General features: G+C 35.8%; 1 protein-coding gene across 7 annotated transcripts in view; it reads left to right on the plus strand.

The window, feature by feature from the left end:
* SGCZ (sarcoglycan zeta) overlaps positions 1-25,400 on the plus strand; it is a 1,087,941-nt gene that overhangs the window by 592,883 nt on the left and 469,658 nt on the right. For all 7 annotated transcript variants that reach the window (XM_082715514.1, XM_082715520.1, XM_082715515.1 and 4 more), the window contains one exon: positions 22,248-22,442. In XM_082715514.1, coding sequence (XP_082571640.1) covers positions 22,248-22,442 — 195 coding nt within the window. The remainder of the gene's footprint in view (positions 1-22,247; positions 22,443-25,400) is intronic.

Below are 25,400 nucleotides of genomic sequence, written 5' to 3' on the forward strand. Positions count from 1 at the left end.
TTTCAAATATAAATATTTAAAACTAGAGTAATAAACAGTATTTTTCTGGTACAACTGTAGTCTTCCACCTGGCTATACCATATTGATCACAGTCATTCAACTTTCAGAGGTACTTCATTGATAGCTTTGCTTTTGCTTAACAACAAGCACATCCCTTTGTATTTATGAGGGCTTATCTGGATTTTGTTCTTCATCTGAAAAAAATTAAATGAAAGCAACCCTGTAGTTGCTTCACTATTGCTTGGTTGCCTGAGTATGATTTAAGTTCTCTGTGGGGGAATATTTGTGGTTTCCTAGTATATAGAATGGAAAATCATTTGATTCTTTTGGGGTTTTTGTTTTTGTTTTTGTTTTGTTTTTTGCATTGAATCCTCTTTTCTATTTTCTGGCAGTTAACATTTTAATTAATCTCTACCTATCAAATACCAAGAAAAATATGCACTTTTTTGTTAACTATTAAACTAATCTTCTTTCATTAATTTCAGTACAATTATATTTGCAAGTTCAGAGAAGGCACTTTATATGTTTTTCATAAAATCATCTTCAGGGTGAGATTAAAACCTTACAGACTACTGGAATATTCTAAGATTGTTTTGTTTGTTGGTTTTTGTTTTTCCTTGCTTCATGTCAACTCTTAACAATTACGAATATTGCAACCTTTAGGGGAATATAATCTGCATAATACAGGAGTCCTAATATATTAAAGTAGTACAGTAGTGCTACAATAAAAATATAAAGAAAATACCAAGGAGACTAGGAAATAACTCATTTTCAGAACTTGAAAAAAAATTAGATATTTTAAATTTTTATTCATTCAGATATTTTGTTCAATATTTGTGGAGCTATAGTTGAGTAATACTAGTCTAAATACAAACATAAAGACTAAAACAGGGGTGCCTGAGTGACTCAGTGGATTAAGGTGCCGCCTTTGGCTCAGGGCATGATCTCAGGATCCTGGCATGGAGCCACACTTTGGGCTCTCTCTCAGCAAGGAGCCTGCTTCCCCTCTCCCTCTGCCTGACTCTCCTACTTGTGATCTCTCTCTCTGTTAAATAAATAAATAAGATTAAAAAAAATAATAATAAAACAGAACTTGTGTGTAAGAAAACCTGTGCATGTATAAATTGGTTGAGTATTGTTTGTCACTTAGCATTGGGTTTTGGTGCTCTAGGAATGTTAATACATGTAGATTTAGTTCAATTACATTTTTTTAAAATGTTATTTATTCATTTGACAGAGAGTGAGAGAGCACAAGCAGGGGGAGCTGCAGAGGGAAAGGGAGAAGCAGACTCCCTGCTGAGCAGGGAGCTAGACTTGTAACTTGATCCTGAGACACTGGGGTGGTGTCCTGAGCTAAAGGCAGACACTTAACCCACCAACCCACCCATGCACCCCTAGTTCAATTCATTTTAATTGCTCTTTTATTCTGTCTTTCAATATACTGGTTTTATATATACATTTCTCTATTAACATTTATGAGCTTTTAAAAATATTTTAGTATTACAAGAGGATCCTGTGAGAATGTTTTATTCTTTATCATTTCTGGGGTTTCTGTAGGATGTATAGGGGAAATTTCTGGGATAAAAAGTATGCACATCTTATGTTTAACAGGTATTTTCATAATTGTTTTCCAAAGTGAGATACCAATTCATACTCCCACTAATAGTTTTTGAGAATACCTATTTTTGGGAGATATAAGTAAGCCATATTTTCTACAAACTTGATATTCCTAATAACTTTAAGTTAACTGCACATGTGGGTCTATTTCTGGAATTTCTGTCAATATTGCAATGATCTGTTTTTCTACTCTTGAATCTCCACCACCCAAATTGAATATAGCTTTATAATAAATTTTGATATCTGGTAGGGTAAATGCTGCTCTTACTCTTTCAAAACATTTTATTTTCTCCCCTTCACTCATTAATATGTACTTATTTCCATTTGAAACATAAAACAAACTTATCATAATCAAAACTAGAAAAATGTTTCACCTGATAAGGATGCAATCATATTCTGAGAAAAGAAAGTTTTTTTTTATAAATATACCTGCAAACTATCCTCTTTTACATTAAAATAATCTTCTCTATTTCATTTCTTGTCGTGTTTTGATATGTTCGTTCTTAAATTATTTTCATATTTTTCTCTGCTGCTTAAGTTTCTTCAGAGACACTTATAAGTTTTGCTTTCTTGTTCTTTTCCTTTTCCTTGTCTAAAATGCCACCATTCTGGCATGTTTTTCATTTCTTAAACTCTTAAAGGTTATATAAAGTAAAGGTTATGTAAAGAAGCATCAAATGCTTCTGCAAAGCTACCTGTTATCCTGTTAGAGAGTGACATTCCCTCTATCAAGTTCCTGGAGCATGTGTTACTCACATGGAACTTACCAAATGTTCTTGGGCGGCTGCTTTAAGACCCATAGCTCCCCTGAGCTTCAAGAAGTAAGCATCTCCCTCCTCTTCCCTACAGTGTATGCATGGATCCTCCTCCATGTAAATTTCCTACACTTTATCTTAGCCAAAAGGCTGAGAAGTGATCCCATGTAAATTTCCTTACAATCATCCAGTGTCTGCTCATTTCTTATAGTTCAAGGAAATGCAGCTTTGCAGAGCTAGCCCATTTAATTTATGGAGAACCTAGTGAGTAAACTTCTTTTTCTTAAAGTGTTTTTCAAATATTCATCACTTCCTACAAACTTCATGAATTTTTCCCATATTCATACACCAGATATGCTGTGTGTTGAATATTATGTTTTATTTTTTTTTTTTTTTTTTTTTTTTTTTTTGTGGGTGCAAGGCAAGATTTATTAAAAACAATCTCTGGCGAAGTTTCAGGGCTCAGGAGAAGGGGAGCCAGGAAAGTTGTGCCGGGAGGAGGTGGGCACCCTCGGGCGAGGTTCTGCAACTCTGGAAAGCAGAGTGGCGTAAGTCGCGCCCAAGGCAGGGAGGAGGGGGCTTTTAAGGGGTCTTGGGGAAAGCTCAGGGGTCTTTTGGCAAGTTTCCCTTATTTGGATATCCCGCCGCTCATCGGGATCCCATTGGTCCACAGGAGCCTGGGGCGGGGGTTTCAGATTCCTGCTTGGGCCTTTGTTCTCCTGTTCGAGCTCAGGTCTTGTGGCGGGAACTTTCGCCATCTTTGGTAGCCCTTCCTGCCAGCCCAACATTCCGACCTTTTGCTTAATATAATGGTGTCAGGGGCATCCACTCGGTTCTGGCTACTTCCTGCTGACAGGGGGCGTCGTCATAGGGGTAGTCGGAAGTGGGCAGGCGAGAGTAGGGCTGGAGGAGCAGTTGATTGACGGATATTCGGGCAAGTTCTTGTAGGCGACCCACTGTGCTTGGATCCGATCCCTGAGTTCTTTGATCTTGGAAGTAACTACACCGATGACTGTAGGTGGTATGGGATGTGAAGTTTCCAGGTTATGTTGAGGCTCTCAGCTACCTGTGGGTTACACTAGAGATGAAGGCAGGTCCGTTGTTCGACTGGAGGGTCCGGGGCAATCCAAACCTCGAGATGATGTGCTCGATGAGTATTATAGCCACTACGTCCGCTGTTTCCCAGGCCATAAGGTATGCCTTGATCCAGCCTCGGAGCTGTTGGTTAGGTCCTGGTCTGCGGATTCCTCCTTGTGAATTCACAGAGGAACAGGTTTTGAAAGCCCTGTGGACAATTTCAATTACTTTAGATAAGAAATTGGTGGAGAGCCTTTGGGCCAATATGGAGGGATCGGTGGATGTCAGTAATTAAGGTGTGCGCCAGATTGCCTGGCAGGGCAATCCTGTCCTGGATGTAGATCCACCCCTTATCTGGCAAGGGTATAGGCAGTAAAGTTGCAGGGTTTAAGCGGGGGGAGGTAGAGAGAGAGAGAGAGATGCGGGTTTTCTAGGAATAGCAGATGGGCCAGGGATCGGTGGCTAAGGTCTGTGAGTCGGCAGGAGAGTAGACCGTGATGGGCTGCCCTAAGGTCATGTTGAGGGCCTTAGAGGGGGGTACTTGATATCCCTTGGCCCCCAGCGAATATTATGTTTTAAATTGACTATCTCTACTTAACCTTATTTTTAAAGAAATTTTTAAATTGAATACAGTAAATTGGAAACCAGTCTCACCTGCCAAAAGATAACGGGAGAGATATGGCCATTTTTCACCTGCCATAAGGTAGAGAGGAAAGGTGAATATAATAACAACAACAATGAAAAACAGTTATTACATCCCAACTAGAGAGATACTGTTTAGATGAAAACTTTTCTAATTCCCCCCCCCCCAAGGGTGACTAGAAATTAGTAATGTGCTTACTAGCATAAAAAAGACTTTCCTTGTAACTGCTAAGAAGACTTGGAAGCACGTACACACAAGAATAGATTTCTCTGTAAGTGAGTCAAAGATGTTTAATGTCATGTTTCTTTACTATATGAAATGACTACTTACCACTTAAGACAATTTTCCTACCACCAGTGTAAATCTCACATTAGGAGAAGCCTGGATTATATTCATTTACTTATTAGTTTATGGATATGAAAGAGAGCATAGTGTATATTTAAAGGTATTTAAAATGTTCTATGAGGTGCTTGGGATGCTCTGTTGGTTAAATGTCCTACTCTTGATTTCTGCTCAGGTTGTGATCTCAGGGGTCTGAGATTGAGCCCCTTAGTCTGGCTCTGCACTCAACAGAGAGTCTGCTTCTCTTCCTCTCCCTCTGCTCCTGCCTGCTGCTCAGGCATGTACTCTTTCTCTCTAAAATACAGAAATGAGGGACACTGGGTGGCTCAGTCAGTCAAGCCTCTGCCTTTGGCTCGGGTCATACTCTGGGAGTCTCAGGATGGATCCCCACGTCCGGCTCCCTGCTCAGTGGGGACATTCTCCCTCTGACCCTCCCTCCGTCCTGCTCTTTCTCATTCAGATAAATAAATACAATAATAAATAAAACAAAATAAAATAAAATACAGAAATAAATCTTTAAAAAATAAAAATAAAATGTTTTGCATGTAATAGGTATTAAGTAAATATTTCTTGGGGAAGTAATCTGATGTAGTTAAGCAGTTAAAAACATCAACAAAATCTGCCATATCAATCCATAAAACCTTGATCCAAAAATCAGTGTTTTACTTATTTGAGGAACTGTGAGTATGTTGACTTTTTGGTACTTCATATTATTAATTACTAAAGTGGGACTTGTAAGATAACTTTTATAGAAATAGTTGTGTTATGAATAAACAGGGTAACCTACGCGAAAGGCTGATTCAGTGCTTGGCCTATAGGCAGTATGGTATCTGCTGAGAAAATGAATTCCGGATCAGAAAAGCGTCTTATGTTTCTTATCCTTATCAACTCTTGCACTTTCTAGCTCTTGGAGAAATTTCCTAACATTTGTGGGTGTTGTCTTCCTTATCATATTTAAAAAAAGGATAATAAGCACAGCGTTCTTTTCTGGGTTGAAGTTAGGATTAAATGAGTTAACTGGACACTTGTGTCTGGCACATGATAATCTCTGTCTGTCCTTGCTGTTAGTATTATTCTTAATTTCCTTTCTTCCCTTCGAATGAAGGATCTTATAGTGTTAAAATGTGCAGTGCTTTTTAAACAGAAAAGGGATCTTTTTCATTGTTATAGAAAGTAATTTGGGTAAGTGTGAATAAAAATCAATTACATCATTTTGCTTCATTTTCAGATTAAATAGGAGCACTTAGTCTTTTAGTTTAGGAATATAACCAAACATCAACTGGGCATAAATATATATCTGGTAGGGAGCACGAAAGTACTGTTAAAATGCAAAAGTCTGCAGATGGCACTAGAACAAGCACTAATTTCACCTAAGTACTGTATCATGGAAGTAATCTAGAATAAGCACTTTGTAATTTATCATTAAATCTGTATAATGTTTCAAGTGGATTTTGATATGCAGATCTTCACTTATTCAAATAAAAATTTTAAAGTGTTTTAAATACTTAGATGATTTTTATTATTGCTTCTTTTCTTATTCATCCTAACGTAGTGTGTATAATAATTAAATAAGTGAATAAACAAATAAGCAAAATATCAAGGATCACATTGGCTATTAATATATTCAGTTATTCTTAGAACTAGCAATTGACATGGTTTTAAACAATTTTGTTTTATATTCATCTAGTTAAACTCCCCGTCTGTACTGTTTCTTGATTGTAAAATGGGTGTTTTTAAACCATTTGAATGCAATTTGTAAAGGTCACCAATTCATAATATGGCCAAGGCCTTTTCAGTTCACCGTGTTGAGGTCTAAATTATATATCATGGCCTGGAATACAGCTCTCCAGAGCTCTGGAGAAAATGCAGTTTAAAAAGAAATAATTTTATAAAATGCAATCAGAAAACAATTTACACACTGGGAGAATCTGAAGTCACGTCTCTGGGCAAACTCTAGAGAAATTACTTTGGTGTCACAACAGAGGAGGCACAGGGATGGGAACACAGCGGAGAGCTCTGTGGGGCCAGCTGGTTTCCTGTCCTATGGACAGGTATTCATAAGTGTAGGAGAAGAAAAATAATTTTCCATCTACCCTTTTGAGTTCTTGGCTGAGGCTCCTGTAATAAAGGACAGATTAACAACAACAAAACCCAATAGGCAGAAGTTTATTAACATGTTTTCCTCATTTATACATAAGGGATAACTAGGGAAAAGTGAGTAACCCAAACAGATGGCTTAGAATTCAGACTTAAATGCCATCTTAATAGGAAAAGGGGAGTGGAATGTAGGCCTCTTAGGAGAGAGAAAATTACTTTTAGCAAAGATGAATGGGCCCTTAGAAGAATAGATGGGAAGTGTAATAGTTTGTGGCAACATGTGTCTGAGTGTGGTGTCAACTTCTATCCTCCTTAGGTGTTATAGGAGTCAGCCCTTCCTGACGGATGATACTCCCAAGAAGAGGATTTATGACAAGGGAGTTTCTTTTCGAGAATGTCTTTAGGCAAATAAGAGGAGTTCAGAGAAATCCTTCCCTTTCATTTGCTGGTTTTCGACTGCCTAAGGTCAATGTATCAAGATGCCAAAGTGGCATCTCTTGATGTGGCATATTTTGCAATCTTTCATGGAATACACTGTTTTCTTGGTTTGGATATAGCAGAATTAATACAATAAATAATATTTAAAATCACTTTTTATATACCCATGAAGATTAGAGACAGCCTCCCTATGTGAAAAGAAAAGCATTTCTTTTCTTTCCTTTAGTCTTTGTAAAATTATTTTGTTTTTGCATAGGTAACCACTTTTCCATGACTTCTTTTTCACTTCTGTTCACTTCAATATATTAACCAATTGGGAATTTTTTTTCAGTTCCAAATCACTAAGTACAAATGAAGAAAAACCCCAACTTTTAAAAGCTCATGAAAGCAGCTAAGACACAGGGGCTGAAAGTGGGTTCTAGAAGATAGCCTCTCAGGTCATTCAATTTACTATTATTTGATTTGTTATCAACTAACAATTGGGTATTTAGTTACAGCTCTAAATTCTGTAGGTACCCATTTTTTAGCATTTTATCAATTTAATAATTTTAAAAAATCAGTAAAAGCAAAAATACCAACTTTCTTCATAAATTCTAAAATTATGTAATTTTTTTCATAGAAAATATTGTCATATGGTGAGGTAAAGAAGGAAAAGCTGTAAGAATCAATACATACTTATATTTTAGGTAAGTTATACATTGCATTCTTTAATCATTAAATGTTTCAAAGGTAGGTTAGTTTACTGTCAATTTTTAGATAAGGAAATGACTCAAATACATGATTAGAGTGTCATAAATAGTATATGGTGAGAATACTGTCGAAATTTAAAACTTCATGAATGTAATCCTCTGACCTTGTTGAAGAACACACACTCAGAAATGAAGAAAGAAGAACAAATTCATTCAATCAGATCGTCTTGAAAACCTGCTGCCTGCATGACAGTTTTATTGGACAAATGGTGGCTACATAATAATTATTTATTCAAAAATGCTTTATGCACCTATTTTTCTCCTTCAGGGTATTGTAGCAATAAACAGCGCAAAGTCCCTGTCCTCATATGGCATCTATTTTAGGGGAAGTGACACAAAATAAACAGATGGATATTTAATTTACCACTAAGTAGAGATAAGTTCATGAAGAGAAAGGAATCAGGGAGAGGGAAGTAAGATGGAAGGGTACTGAGTTATTTTATATGACACAGTTACAGAATGCCTAGATGGAAAAAAAAAAAAAATATATATATATATATATATATATATTTGAGTAGAAAACAAACTTCCCAGTGCTCTGTGGAACCCTGCCTCTCCTATGTCTCTGACTTCACTTAGTTTGATCTGTCTACCCCTGCCTCCCTGCTAGACCCAGAACATGGCAGTCAAGTTCTTTCCTCTCTGTCTGGAAAGCTATTATCCTAGTGGATGCATAGCTCCCCCCTTCATGTGCTTGTGGACATTTCTCAAAACGTGCGTTTCCAGTGAGGCTTTAACAGGCTATCCTGTCTAAATAGCAGCACACATTTTCATTATTCTCCATCCTTCCATTATTTGGCTTTTTACTACTCTCTCACTGTTTTAGTTATTTTTGCTTGCTCTTTGTTTGTGACCAGCTTGCAAATATAAATCCCATGAGGTCAGGAATTTTTGTCTTCCCTTCTGCGTGGATAGCTTCTAGAAAAATGCCTTGTGTATAGAAGGTGTTAAACTAAATTCATTTGATATATAAATAAATACAATAATTATGCTATCAGAACATGTTCCTTGAAACTAAGCAGTAGAGGCAAGAATTAAGGCAGAAGCTGGAAATCTTTAAAGTAGTCTTGTCATGACATGATAAATGCTGACAACGAGAACTGATACAAACAGACATATTTGAGAAAATATGATATAAAGGTGGAATTACATGCCCCCCAAAAAGAGACATAATATATAAGTATCATTAGATTGTTAGGGTTTTTTTTTTAGCTATAATAACTTAAAATATTGTGTCACTGTCAATAGAATAAGTGACACAATGATGGCATTAGAATTAGAAATATGTTTTCAAGGACTGTTGTCTCAAAAAGCCCCAACCACCAACCCCAAGGTATCATCTAGTCCAATAAAGGACATAAAATAGCTAGAGCTTTTCCCGTTCACAAATGGAAAAAAAAGACATATCTTGGATTGTATAATATTATTTTGAATTAAATATAAGTCCATACTCTCACTGTACTCCCTAAATATGTTTCTAATTGTATGAATTATATGCTTTCTACATAAGTTCATCCATTCTTAGAGTCAACAAATATTTATTGAATTATTTAATGAAGCTCATGGATATAGCAGTAATACACTAAATGGTACCATCATGATTCCCAAAGTGCTCCCTTTCCTCAATTAAAGTAAAAATCAATTTGGTTTTAGCTGAATCAACAATAGAATCACCAGCAAAATGCCTAGCATGGAATAGGTATTCAATAAAAGTGCCATTAATCTTTTTGTATCATTTATAACATACCTGTGTTTGTTGGTGACTATAAAAAATTTTTTTCTGGTGACTATAAAAATTTTTTAGGTGCTAAGGTGACAATAAAAAATTTTTTAAGCAAAGAAGTTTATAATCTTGTGAGTTTAAAGGAGAAAAAATAATTTTCCCTCTTACCTAGGAGTTCTTGGCTAAGGATCCTATCATTAAAACAGATTAATAGGAAAAAAAAAAACCCAGAATTTTATTGACATGTATACCTCATTCATACGTGGGAAATGGGGAAAAATTAGTAACCCAAAGAGGTGTCTTAGAATTCTGACTTAAATACCAGCTTAATAAGGAATGTGGAGTGGAATATAGGTCTCTCAGAGGTGAGGAAATCATTTTTAGGAAAGATGAATGAGCCCTTAGAAAAATAAATGGGAGGAGTGATAGTTTGTGATAGAGTATATCTGGGTGTGGTGTTGAGTTCTATTCTCCCCTGTAACAAGAGTCAGTCCTACCTGGTTGATGAAATTCCTGGGGATGGCACTAGTGACAAAAGAGTTTCTTTTGGAGGGTCTCACTTTCGACAGATAAAGCTTGTTCAGAGAAATCCTCCTGTATTTGCTATTTCCAAGTGCCTACACCTAAAAATAGTCAATATGTCAAAGTAGCCCACTTTGGGGTGGCATGGTCCACTACTTCTTCATATGCTAAGATAAGAAACAACCATAAAACAACAGAAAAGAGAGGGATATATAGATAGATCAATAGATATCCATACACACACACACACACACATACATACATGCATACATATTTTGGAGAATATATTTTTGTCCTCCACAAGGCTTCTCAGGTAACAACAGGTAGCCAGTGTTCTTGCTTAGTTTCTTAACACTAGTACTGAAAAAGGCTGATTTGTTGCATATAAAGCAAAAGGAAATAATGTTACCAGTTCTCTTTTTTTCCAATTTCCATCTATGGTGGCAAGACACATTAATACTCATGATGTGTGTGTGCCCATCCAAGGTTAGTATGAGTAATGATGGAGGAAGCATTCATTTCTTCTCTTGGCCTATGTTTTCCTATATGGCCCCTCTTAAGATTCAACAGGGAGAGAGGTGTACGTTCAGGGGCAGGTCTCAGCGGGCCAACTCTCCAGCCTCTTCTATACTGGCACCACTTAATGATGACTTTTCAGGCTTCTTTATATGTCCCTCCTTCATGTCATCAGATACTGAACTGGTCTACATTTCCTCTCTGCCTCCTACAAAAGTGGGCCTTACCTTTTATTTTACTTTTTAAAACCTAAAAATTTCAGAGAGTTGAAGCCCAATTATTGGCTCAGCTGCTTTATCTTTATTTAGGTAGTCAACATTTAGTTATGCTGGGGGAAAAAAAAAACTTGGTTAAATTATACTGATCTTTAAAATGTCATCTGTGTTTGATTCATTTAAAGCAGAAAATTCTAAAACAAAACATATTTTTAATGACTCTGTTCTTTACCTTATATCCAAAAGTGAGAAAACCCTGAGCAGAACATATTTCCTAGGAGTTTATTACAAATTAGAAAATTCTACATCAAAACAGATTTGACTATACTGTATCTATTTTAATCTGATTAAAAGTAACTAAAGTTGTCAAAGTGGAATAAAAAAGACTTTCAAAAGAGTATTTTGAAATTTGTTTGCAAGGTTTTTCATAAACAATGGTGCTTTCAAATCCATCATCAGGGCCATACAAGCCATACTTTATTTTTCTTGTTCTCATTAAGTTTTTCTACTTGCTGTAAAATACAAGCCAATAACCCTTCGTCTTTCTCTGATTCTCTTTCTTCCTATTCTTTAAACCTGTTTTTCTATTGATCCTTATTGGTTTAAATAGTGTGGGCTCTCCACCTGCCCAGTTAAACTCCCCAGCTGTGTTTCTGGCGAATTTGTTTGTCCTTAAAGATTTTTCCTTTTGCTCCTGCTGTGTATGTGTAGCAGTGCTTGCCAGCAGGCCTCTCATGCTTGCAATCTTAGGGTAAATGGTGCTCCTGACTGTCTATGTTGTTTTATCTCTATGTTGATATACCTGAGTAGGCAAAAGGCTTCTCAGCTTCCTTCACAGTTGCTCTAATGGATAGATTTTATTTTTATTATTATTATTTTATTATTATTAATATCACGTGAGGGGATCTGAGAATTGAGTTACTTAGATGTTAGGAACCTCAATCTAAGTCTATGCCTAAATAAATGCCCAAAACTGTGATTGACTTTGCATCCAATTAAATACTAAAGATGTATTTCCTATATAAAAGCATATGATTTTGGGATGCATAAAGGATGTAAAATAAGCTAAGAAAGACCATTGGGTCACTGAAAAATATCCTTGTCAATGTCTACATTTTTATAGAACCTTTATTCATCTGGGGATGTGTTTCTCTTTTAATGCCTGTTCAGGTTCCTTTTTTTTCTTTCAGGGTTGGCTAGAATCCTCTTCTATTTCCTATCTCAAGAGGCAGCCCATTTGACTCAGATAGCTTTTATCATTCTTGAAATTCAGTTGCTAGGCTGCTTCTTTTCCAGGTTGTAAAAACGGACTACCACGTTTTCCATAAACCAACTGGAAAAAAAAAAAAAATCCTTTCCAAAGGGACATTTTTTCTCAAGTAGCAAATTTTAACTATCACCATATTGGAATATGCCTTTGAGAATTAAATGTCATAGGTAGGGAGAAGTTTAAATTGCCATGGTAAGTGGACTTTACTGTATTGTTTTCAATCTCTCTCAACATTAGTAGCTGTTTAGAGACTCATTTTCTGGGAACAGGAAATAAAATGCCTTTCTGCTTTGTCAAGTTCACACCATATAATCTGAACACTTCAAACATTTTGTTTTGAATATGAGATTCCAATCATGTCATTTTTTTTTGTAGTTTGTTTGTTTGTTTTAATTTAGCCAACTGAATATGAAAGGCAATATTAATACCTCAGCATTTTATTTTATTTTTTATTTGTTTTTTTATTAAAACTATTTCTTTTAAAATTTTTTATAAACATATAATATATTTTTATCCCCAGGGGTACAGGTCTGTGAATCGCCAGGTTTACACACTTCACAGCACTCACCAAAGCACATACCCTCCCCAATGTCCATAACCCCATCCCCCTTCTCCCAACCCCCCTCCCCCAGCAACCCTCAGTTTGTTTTGTGAGATTAAGAGTCACTTATGGTTTGTCTCCCTCCCAATCCCATCTTGTTTCATTTATTCTTCTCCTACCCACTTAAGCCCCCATGTTGCATCACCACTTCCTCATCCCAATCATGTCTTTTGAAATTAATTCTAATATACTCATATAGCTCTTGAGTAGGTGGCCACTAGCTAAGAGGTAGAAAACAAAGTGTTTTTTTTTTAAAGATTTTATTTATTTATTTGACAGACAGAGATCACAAGTAGGCAGAGAGACAGGCAGAGAGAGAGGAAGGGAAGCAGGCTCCCGGCTGAGCAGAGAGCCCGATGCGTGACTTGATCCCAGGACCCTGGGATCATGACCTGAGCCGAAGTCAGAGGCTTTAACCCACTGAGCCACCCAGGTGCCCCAAAAACAAAGTTTTAAAATGAGTATTTTTACCATTTAAAATGAAAAGGACATTTCAACATCCTACTTTGATGGCCCCATATTGCTCTTATATAAGTCAATGTAATATTCATTTGAGAGCTCAGGAATCTGGGGCAGAGAAAGTCTAATCTAAGTGACTTGCCCAAGATTGCACAGAATGGAATGGCTGGGCTGGGATTGCAACTTGGCACATAAATCTGAGATCGCATTTAGTTGATTGTGCTCCATTCCTTATCTGAGCAAATAAGAGACAATTGTAGTGTTAAATCTAAGATGATCAATACTTAAAGAAAAGTGACACCAACATGATTTACCACTTCTCCTAGAAATAAGCTACTCCCATTGAGCAGGTTAAGAGGTTTTGGAACCAAGATTCAATTTTTATGGTTACAAGGCTATTGCATATTGGTACTTGAGTATACTGAATACTAGCTCCAGAATCAGAAATCAAAAGCAATTTTTCAAATTATCTAGCTTACTTTCTCAGAGATGTATGTTTTATGTTCATATTTCCCATAACAGGGACACCGGGGACAGGTCTGAGCAGAAATTAGATGCTCAATTTATATTCTGATTTTACGGAATTAAATTAGTGAGGGAAATCAATAAATAATTTGCCATTTCCTTCCACTCTTGGTGCTTACATCTCTGCATTATATCCAATGTTTATGTGAATAGTATTATAAAATCATTACATGTGATATTTTAAAAAAACAGTCATATCAGATAGATCACTTCCAATATAAAATTGGGTTCTCTTTATGGCTGTATCATCAGATTGACAATTTAGTGGCAAAATCTAAACTGGAGATAAAGTGATCAATCTTGAACTAACTTTTAATGTCCTCAAGCACTGCAATGTTTGATGATCCTTTTTCTATATTTGGTAAAACTCAGATTTTAAAGAGCTATGTCCCACAGCTCACCTCCACGTTTCCCAGTTCTTACTCCCATTTTTAAGTTGTTCAAACTCTCTCCCTTTAATGGTCATGAGGATACAAACATGGTAGGATCACTCAGTTATCCTTTCTGACAATATTTTTCCCTTACAAGACATAAAATGGGGCATTCCATTAGTAGCTTTTATTTTTACCCTTAATTATAACCACCAACAATGGAAAACAATTACCTTATGCATTGTACTCTTGCTTAGCACCTTCTTTTCTTCCTCTGTTCTCAAATATTAGTAGAGGTCAAATTTTCTTTAGCCTTCCCTGTCTATACAGAAAGATACCATGTCTAATAATTTTATTTATAGATGCCCTCCTATTTCCACTGCCAATTTTAGAAAATAAATGCTAAAACCTCTCTTAAAGAGGGCAAAGACTATTGGGGTTGGCAAGGAGAGGATCGTTCTTCTACACACACATACATTCTAGGTACCACACATTAAAATCCAAGTGGAGCAAGTTTGTGGTCATGGAGCTTCTGAAAAAGTGTTCTGTGAAGGAAGGAAGTGAACCTTGGTGCAACATGTCCCCATGCCAGCTGCCTGCAGACTTGAACCACAGCACAGCTGCTTTCAGTTAAAAAAATTAAAAATATTGAAAAATTCCCAAGGTCTAATTCTATTTGCCCATGTATCTTTCATTTAACCTCCTAAATCACATTATCAGGATTTTTGTAAGTATGTTTTTTTATAAAGAAAGTGCAAAGTCCAAATTTAAATAAGCCCTTTCCTGAATTACATGAAAATACAGGTAAATGCATTTACCTTAATGTGCTAATAGCTGTCTTAATCCAAGAAGGCTGAGGTGTTCTTTGGTATTAACTAAAAATGACTAGCTGTTATAAACTGTTTGGTCCTAAAAATGCTTTGTAGACAAGAAATATAGCATGAAGGGGCACCTGGGTGGCTCAGTTGGTGAAGCTCAGGTCATAATCCCAGGGTCCCTGGATTGAGGCCGCATCCGACTGCCTGCTCAGCAGGGGAGTCTGCTTCTCCCTCTCCCTCTGCTGCTCCCTGTGTGTGCGCTCTCGCTCTCTCTCTCTCTCTCTCTCTCGCTGTCTCAAATAAATAAGTAAAAATTAAAAAAATATATATAACATAAAATTGAATGACAAAGCTTAAGATGAATAAGGTCTTAATTATTTTATTAAGTGACCAGGAGGAGTGAGTCTGCACAACCTTGAAAACCAAAAGAATTGCAAAGAAAGTATTGTGAAGTAGGATGTTGAATTTATATTGCAGAAATAGAGAGGACTAAGCCAGAATGATATTTCAGTGTGGTGATGTTTTCTCTCAGGAAATCATGATCTTCTCTCTCTCTCTTAGGAAATCTACTTTGCTGATCTCAGAAAATAAGTATCTCTGCAAGTGTACATTTGTTTGATAGATTCCTTTAGAATCACAATATTGTTTAGTGGACCAGTTTTCTATTTTACTTACAGAATTTTCAGAATGCTTAGGGAACCAAGGTATTTCAGAATATTTTTAATACTTGAAAATGGATCAATATTTAACATTTTAGGCAAAGGTTGTAAAACGTACAAATCTATGACAATTTGCTTGATCTCTTAGAGTACATTGTTACTCTTCTTTGCTAGTACTACTACTGTCCTGTAACAGCTACTGAAAGGTTTTGTGATTTAAAACAAACAAACAAACAAACAAACAAAAACCACCAATAACCAAAAAACATAAAATCCAGTCAAGAAATGGGCAGAAGACATGAACAGACATTTCTCTAAAGAAGATATATAAATGGCCAACAGACACATGAAGAAATGCTCAACATAACTTGGCATCAGAGAAATAGAAATCAAAACCACAATGAGATAGAACCAGTAAAAATGGCCACAGGAAATAACAGATGCTGGCAAGGATGTGGAGAAGGGGGGAATTCTCTTATACTGCTGGTGGGAATGCAAGCTGGTGTAGCCACCCTGGAAAACAGTGTCGTGGTTCCTCAAAAAGTTAGAAATAAAGCTACCCTGTGATCTGGCAATTGCACTACTAGGTATTTACCTAAAGGATACAAATATAGTGATCTGAAGGGGCACCTCAATGTTTATAGCAGCAATGTCCACAATAGCCAAAATATGGGAAAAGCCCACATGTCTGCCCAGATGTCCACTGACAGATGAATGGCTAAAGAAGATCGTGTGTGTGTGTGTGTGTGTGTGTGTGTGTGTGTGTGTGTATGAGAGAGAGAGAGAGAGAGAGAGAGAGAGAGAGATGGACTATTACTCAGCCATCAAAAATAATGAAATCTTGCTGTTTGCAATGACATGGAGGGAACTAGAGGGTGTTACACTAAGTGAAATAAGTCAGTCAGAAAAAGACAAATATATTGTTTCACTCATATTTGGAATTTAAAAAACAAAAACAAAACTGAAGAACACAGGGGATGGGAAGGAAAAATAAAATAAGATGGACACTTATATGGAGGCAAACCATAAGAGACTCTTGATCATAGGAAACTGAGGGTTGCTGGAGGGGAGGTAGGGGGGATGGGGTAACTGAGTGATGGTCATTATGGGGGGCACTTGATGGAATGAGCAGTGGGTGTGCTCTACAACTGATGAATCACTAAGTTCTATCTTTGAAACTAATATTATACTATACATTAATTAAATGGAATTTAAATACAATTTTATTTAAAAAAATGAAAAGAAAACAGTCTGTGAGATTTAAGAAAAAATGAAGTTTTTTAAAAGAAAACCCTACCCTTGTCTTTTTGCACTTTGGATACTCTATTTTGTGATGAGGAAGGTATATAAATTAAGCTCATCTTTAAGAAAACAACATTGTGGGCACCTGGGTAGCTCAGTCGGTTAAGTGTCTGCCTTTGGCTCGGGTCATGATCCCAAAGTCCTGGGAGTCTTGCACCAGGCTACTTGCTCTGTGGGGAGCCTGCTTCTCCCTCTGCCTCTGCTTCTCTTCTTTGTCTCTCATGAATAAATAAATAAAATCTTAAAAGAAGAAAAGAAAACACCACTGAATTTCTTGAGGTGATAAAAATAGTGCAATTAGGGGGCTCTGGGTGGCTTAGTGGGTTAAAGCCTCTGCCTTCGGCTCAGGTCATGATCCCAGCCTCTTGGGTTCGAGCCCCACATCAGGCTCTCTGCTCAGCAGGGAGACAGCTTCACTTTCTCTCTGCCTACTTGCGATCTCTGTCTGTCAAATAAATAAATAAAATCTTTAAAAAAATAGTGCAATTAAATAAAATTTTTTATGTGTCCTAGACAGCATTTTTTCTGACCTTTTTGTTATCCTATTTGCTTTACAAAGTTGTTAGTGGCATTTGATATATGTAGAGAATTTCTATTGCTTTACCAAAAAATCTTACTGCTTGAAAGACCATTTTCTTTGTAATTTGTATTCATTTTATTTTAGAGATTTAACTAAGTTCTCATTTCTTTTCTAAAACACATTAATTTCACCTTCATGTCTAAGTATAATTAGTAGAAATAGAATATTTGAGAAAGAACTTTGCTTTAATGTGAGATGAAAGGCAATGCATGATCTAAATAGTCCCAGCTTTTGTGCCTTTTCACAGAGGAGCTACACAAGGCAAAATCTTCTACCTGCCAATCAGGCATAGCCAGGCTTCTGCTCTCTCATGCCCTTCTTCTACAACCATGTGCTTCCTTTTCTTATGCCTTCCTTATACTTACTTTCAATGGTGGTAGTCCTTAGATTCCTTCTATCTTCTTCTTCTAATATATTTTCTGCTTTGCAATCATAACTGCTGTTAGGACTATAAGATCTCCACCAAATCCTCAGGCAAAGTAAATTCCCATGGCATACGGTCATCTGTTGTAATGTATTACACAGTAGTTAATGTGTTGTGTATCACCCCTTGAAATAGGAATCTCATTCAAGACTAAGGATTGAGGCTAGTATCAAGGAAACATGAAATATTTACCTTATGACATTTAACAGGTAATTCTTTATATCCTGAAAGAATGTGCTCTTTATCATCTAGTATTATTAGCACTTCTAATTCATTTAGAATTCTGATTTAACATATGCAAGGATTTTTATTATATGGAGCATAATGCTCTTCATAAAAATTTGAAAGTTTAGTAGTGCATTAAGATAATTTTTTGTTTGTTTGATTTCCTTTTATTTTTTTTTTCAGTGTTCCAAAATTTGTTGTTTATGCGCCACACCCAGTTCTCCATGCAATAGGTGCTCTCCATAATACCCATCACCAGGCTCATCCAACCTCTCATCACCCCCTTCCAAAACCCTCAGTTTGTGTTAAGGTAATTTAAAGCTAAAGCTCTAAAATTAAAACAAATTGGGAAAAAGCCAAAAATTTTGGGGTATTTGCATTTATCAATATGCAGTTTCACATTTTATTTAGATGAAACAAGATGGGATTGGGAGGGAGACAAACCATAAGTGACTCTTAATCTCACAAAACAAACTGAGGGTTGCTGGGGGGAGGGGTTTGGGAGAAGGGGGTGGGATTATGGACATTGGGGAGGGTATGTGCTTTGGTGAGTGCTGTGAAGTGTGTAAACCTGGTGATTCACAGACCTGTACCCCTGGGGATAAAAATATATGTTTATAAAAAATAAAAAATTAAAAAAATGGCAATTAAAAAAAAAAGAAGAGGATTGACTCCATAAATACTATAACTTATACTCTTAAGTTACATATTTTACATAACATATATGGGCATCCCTCAGAAATATGGTAGGTCCTATTCCAGACTGCCACAATAAAGCAAATATTTTGATAAAGTGAGTTAAATAAATTTTTCAGTTTACCAGTGCATATAAAAATTATTTTATATTATACTGTAGTCTACTAATTGTGCATTAACATGTTTAACAGAATAATGTGCATACCTTAATTAAAAATACTTTATTGCTCTAATATGCTAAACATCATCTGAGCTTACCATGAAATGTAATCTTTTTGCTGGTGAAGGATCATGCCTCAAAGTTGATGGCTGCTGACTGGTCATGATGGTGGTTACTGAAGACTGGGTTGGCACGTTCTTAAAACAAGACAACAGAGAAGCCTTTTGCATCCATTGACTCTTCCTTTTACAAGTGATTTCTCTGTATGGTGGAGGACTATTTTTTTAGCATTTTACCCACAGTAAAACTTCTTTCAAAATTGAAGTCAATCCTCACAAAGTCTGCTGCTGCTTTATCAACTAAATTATATAATATTCTAAATCATTTGTTGTCATTGCAACAATCTTCACAGTCTCTTCACCAGGAACAGATTTCATCTCAAGAAACCACTTTCTTTGCTCATCCTTAAGAAACAACCCCTCATCCGTTCACGTTTGATCATGAGATTGTAGCAATTCAGTCCCATCTTTGGGCTCCACTTCTCATTCTCATTCCCCTTGCTGTTTCCACAACTGTAGCTATTCCCTCCATCGAACTCATGAACCCCTCAAACCCATGAGGGTTAAATCAACTTCTTCCAAGCTCCTGTTCATATTGATATTGTGACTTCTTCCCATGAATCATGAATGTTCTTAATGGCATTTAGAATGGTGAATCCTTTCTGGGTTTTCAATTTATTTTGCCCAGATCCATCAGGAGAATCACTGTCTATAACACTTAGCCTTATGAAATGTATTTCTTAAATAATATGACTTGGAAGTCAAATTACTCATTTAATCATGGGCTGAAGAATGGATGTTGTGTTAATAGGCATGAAAACATCTTTAATCTGGTTTTATATCTCCATCAAAGCATTTGAATGACCAAGTGCATTGGCAATGAACAGTAATATTTGGAAAATAATCTTTTTGTCAGCAGTGGTTCTCAACAATGGACTTAAAATAGTCACTAAATCATGTTATAAATATATATGCCATCTCCAGGCTTTGTTGCTCCATTTACAGAGTATATGCAGAATAGATTGAACATAATTTTTTAGGGCTCTAGGATTTTTGGAATTGATAAATGAGCATTGGCTTCAACTTAAAGTCACCAGCTGCATTAGCTCCTAACAAGAGAGTCAATCTCCCTTGAAGCTTTGAAGCCAGACTTCCCTCTAGTTATGAAAATCCTAAATAGTATCTTTTTCCAACAGAAGGCTATTTCATCTACATTGAAAAATCTGTTGCTGAGTGTAGCCACCCTCATGAGTTATCATAGTTAGGTCTTCCAGATAACTTGCTACAGCTTCTACATAAGCACTTGCTGCTTTGTCTTGCACTTTTATGTTTTGGAAATGGCTTTTTATTTAAACCTCATGACCCACCCTTGATCACTTCCGGCTTTTCTTCTGCAGCTTCCTCACCTCTGTTGGCCTCCAGAGAATTGAAGAAAGTTAGAGCCTTTCTCTGGATTAGGCTTTGGCTTAAGGGGATGTTGTGGCTGCTCTGATTTTTTTATCTGGACCACTAAGACTTTCTCCATATCAACAATAAGGCTGTTTTGCTTTCTTAACCTTAGTCTGTTTACTGGAATAGCACTTTTAATTTCCTTCAAGAACTGTTTCTTTGCATTCACATCTTGGCTAACTATTTGGCCCAAGAAGATGGACCTTCCTTACCAAGCTTAGTCATTTCTAGCTTTTGATTTAAAGTGAAACATGCAACTCTTCCTTTTATTTGAATACTTAGTGACCATTACAGGGTTTTTCCTTTAAGTTTTTTTTTTTTTTTAATTTAAGTTCCTGTTAACATAGAGTGTAATACTAATTTCAGGTGTACAATAAATATAGTAATTTAACAATTCCGTACAGTACCTGATGCTTATCCCCGCACGTCACTGCAGAGTTTTTGATTGGCCTAATTTCAATATTGTTGTGTCTCAGGTAAAAGACAGGATGGGAAAGGAGAGAGAGGGTGAAGGGCCATGGTGTGAAACAGTCAAAACGCAAACAAATGTCAGTAAAGCCACCACCTTACATAAGTGTGGTTCATGGTGCCCCCCCTCACCAAAATTATTAGTAACATCAAAGATCACTGATCACAGATCACCATGAAAAATATAATGGAAAAATCTTAAAATGTTGTGAAAATTACTAAAATGTGACAGAGAGATACAAAATGAACAAATGCCATTGGAAAAATGGCACTGATAGACTTGCTTGACTCAAGGTTGCCACAAATCTTCAATTTGTCAATAATGCAGTACCTGTAAAGCACAATACAATGAGATATGCCTGTATTTTATATTACTTGACAGATAATTTTTAATTCTTCATGATGTTGCTTTTATTTTGGTATATTTATTTAGCATGATTTCTGTTCTTGTATTGTTTAATTGACATGAACAATAAAAGAAATCTGATGAAATCTAAAGAGAAAAAACTAAACTAAAAAACTTATTGCCTTGTAGAAAATTATATTTTGTAAAAATTGAAGTTTTTATTCTTCAGATAATAAATAAGTTACTCTAAAAATTGTATGCCTAGTACATATCCTTTACTTTTCTTAATCGTACTTCTTGGTAGAATCTAGCAGAAAATAATGTATTTGCTTTTTGAAAGAATTAACTTAAAAACTAAATTTATATATTACCAAGGAATACTACCACCTCTTTTCCAAAACTGACTTCTATGTGTATCAATATGTTATATAATATTATATAATAAAATAGTACAGTATAGTGTCTTCTTTTTTTAGAGATCAAATTTATTTTGAGAACACATTGAAATATAACTAAAATAAATAACCAGCAAAGTTCTAAGTAAAAATATTAATTAAATAGCTATATCTATATAATTCTCAATAAAAGTATATTTTCTTCCCATAGGTTCTTTCAAATGCATTTACAGTTTATTAAAACATATACCCTGAGCCCTGATATCCCATATCTTTAGATAAAGGTACAGAAATGCCTTGTGATACATTTGGTCTCTGTCTACCCTAAAGAACAGGTGACATGTATTCCAAGAGTAGCTGGGATGTGCATAGAATTTTAAGTTATAGATTAGATACCTGGGAGTAGAGATGAGTGTCTTCAGAGTCTCCTTGGGGAGGGGGGAACAACCCAGAAAAAACTACTGTTAGAATTGGGTAAATGTTACTGAAAATAAAACATGTATCTTAGAAAATTCAGAGTAAAACAGCACTAAAAAGCAGCACTGATAATGTTATGTGAGAGGCTTTGTAATATTTTAATCAAGTCTAATCTAATTTTAATTACACAGCAATAATTCTTTGAACACTCACTACCCATTATTCGTGAATGTGTTGTATCTTTTGATTTTAAAAAATCATTGGTTTTAGTTTTGAATGCTTCTTTTCTTTCTTTTCTTTCTTTCTTTCTTTTTTTCTTTTTTTTCCAGATGACACGAGAACAATATATACTAGCAACACAGCAGAACAACCTGCCAAGAGCTGAGAATGCACAACTTTACCCAGTGGGGATTTATGGATGGCGAAAGAGGTGCTTATACTTCTTTGTCCTTCTGCTGTTGGTTACCATGATAGTTAACTTAGCCATGACAATATGGATATTGAAAGTGATGAATTTCACTGTGGTAAGTACCACCATGACTTCATATCTACTGCTTTTGGTTCAAAGATGATACAGTGCTGTTATTTTTATTTTTTAATTGAACAGTACTTATCTTAAGCTTTACAAGGATGTGTCTTGAAATTCCAATGAATGTCATATATTATTTTAAAACTGTATTCAATATGTGTTCATGACACACATATGATATTACTACCTGTCCTTTAGGTGTGGGAAATTGAGATCATGAGATAGTACAGGATACTGATTCATTAGCAAGTTAGAAGACTTTTAACCTATAAGTATGAACTGTTGCTTGCTAAGCCTGGTAATCTAGAAAATGAGTCTATATTTTTAGAGATGATATTTTATGTTAAAATTAATATTAGATATCACAAATACCTTTAAAATACTTTACATAGAGTATTTACTTCTCTCTATATGCTTTCTATGTAACATACTGCATGATCAAATATAAACCTGGAATTTTTCATGGGCCACATGGACCAATGTCTATAATTGTCACCAGATGGTGATTTCATTTTTTTGGAGCAGCCATCGTAAATATATGATATACCAGAAAATAAGTCACTCTTTCATGAAAAGTAATAATAACAAAATAATTATATATAGCTCATTGATGAATACTGCTTTAATTTATTGAATGTGTATAATAAACCTATGAGTCTGACTTATCTAGGAAAAATTCACTGCATCAGCAAAGTTTAGTTTAGCTCACTTTGTATTTTTGGCTAAATTCTTAAATTTCTCTCTTCCGCCTTTAAAGCTTTCTGCCTTTGCTTAAACGCCTCAGATATCTTCACATTCAAGCAGGTGTCTTACACTTGCTGACCAGACTGCTGTTTTTCTTTAGAACTCTGCATCCTTAGGGGCAAGTGTAAAGCTGGCTGTTTAACTTCAGTGATCTTTGTATAGTGGGCTGCTTTTTTTTTTTTTTTTTTTAACTCTGCTGTGTATTGATTTAGCAAGGGTAGTTTCTTTCTGAGTTCACTAACATGTAATTCTAACTTGAAACATAATCTCGGAAAGGAAAATGAGCCTAGCATCTGTCCGTTGCGTAGGACACTGTGGTTGTGTGCAGAAGGACCCTGGGAGAGCAGGTGGCCTAACCTTCCTGAGAGGAAAAACTGTAACTGTGCAAATCATGATAGAAGAGCATATGCTCATGGAGAAAAATGAGCTGAGCAAGGGCTCCATTTCTCTGATACAGTGCAAATTTTGAAGGGTATTCATCAAAGAAGAAATGAAAGGCAAAGAAAAGTTGAGCAGAACTCAGTATGTTCCAGGATTAGAGAAAATAGTTATAGCCTAGTGATGGATATGTGTTCAGGGTCAGTGATCAAGGTCTATGAGCCTGTGTGCGGGTGCCTGGAGGTGGAGTTGGGTGCTACTAGGCAAATTTTGGCTTTAATGCTCTGGTAATGCATCGGAACCATTCTTTATCCTGAGTTGGCTCAGTGCTCCCCCCCACCCCCCAAGACTATTTTAACAGATGACACTAATTCTACTCCTAGTCTTTTAGTTCTAAGCTCTGCTCCTACCTTCTCTTACTGATGTCTGGGCTTCATTAATGATTCATTTACCATATATTAGGGGCTGAAGATTCTTTTATATGGTTTTGACTATAAGCTGTATTAGCAGTTGCTGACAGCAACTTTTTCAACCTCATTTTTCTTAACAAAACAAACAAAAATCACTCCAAATCTCCAAAATTTGAAATTTCAAGCATTTGATTACCTCTACCAAAGAGCTTTCTAAAGCGCATGGAAGTTGTGATCAACTGTCTCACTTCAGGAGCCTTGATTCTATCCAGTGACCAGGCCGTGAAAATGTTGATTCAAGCCCTGTAAGTTTCTCAAGCATATTTAAATTAATTAAGAAGATAAACTTAAATGCATAATTACATGGCTGCATGCATCAGGCTCCCAGTACCTTGCTTCATGCTGAGGTCAAGGCTGGATAAGCCATTCCAGGGAAATAATTGAATCACCTTTGTCCTCAGGATCCACGCAGGCCTCAGGGTTTCTGTCACCTATGGAGCTATCTAATTTGAACCTCAGCTGGCCAAAATGTAAATGTCAACATATTCCTGGGGATAATGAAAAAGAGTTTATTTCCATGGGAGTTTTTGGTGTTTATTTATTTCTTCAATTTTGAACATAACTTTTTTTCTGTAAATCACATTGTTACTTTTTAATAATCAAAAAATAGAAGGTTACTCTTTAGCCATGTAAGCTATTTGTTTGTAAGTGAAATAGATGGAAAGAGAAAGTAATTATTGTGTCAGGATTATCTTTGAAACGTCATGAACTCTCCATTTCAATGCAGTAATTCATAATTATTCAGAGAAATTCTGAATTGCTTAAATAGTTACTGAGTTTAGCAGCTATGAATACTACACACCAGATTAAGTTGTATGTATTTGAAAAGTGTAAAATAATTTGTAATCCTCTTACATGAGAGCAGTAGCAAAATCAATTTTATGTTTTCACGGGTGCATTATGATTGCATCTATCTCTAGAGCGAATACCAGAAAGCGTTCACCATACTATCGTAAGAAGTAGTAAATGATGTATAAATTGTTTGGGGAGTATTACTGATTTACACAAAATGTATTTCTGTTTCATTATAACGGTTTCTATCCAGTCTATGGAAATATGTGGCTGTTAACATCTTCTATTTCAGCAAACTGGGAACGTTATTGTTATCAAAATATTGTGCTTTTTATTTTTTAGCACAGCAAGGGTAACCGCCAACCTGTTTTATGCTGCTTCTTGAAGTCCATCATTATGACTAGTATTATACATGATCTGTGTGGTTGATATGACCTTATTCTGCTTTTTATTTTGTGAAAATAAAAATCTCACAGCTATTGAGATACCCAGGTGCAGAGAATCAAGAAAAAGGAAATTAGTTTATACTACAGGGTGTAAGGCTTAGAACAGATATACACCACAATTTC

The sequence above is a fragment of the Mustela nivalis genome (genome assembly GCF_964662115.1).
Source record: "Mustela nivalis genome assembly, chromosome: 20".
NCBI classification, from domain to species: Eukaryota; Metazoa; Chordata; class Mammalia; order Carnivora; family Mustelidae; genus Mustela; species Mustela nivalis.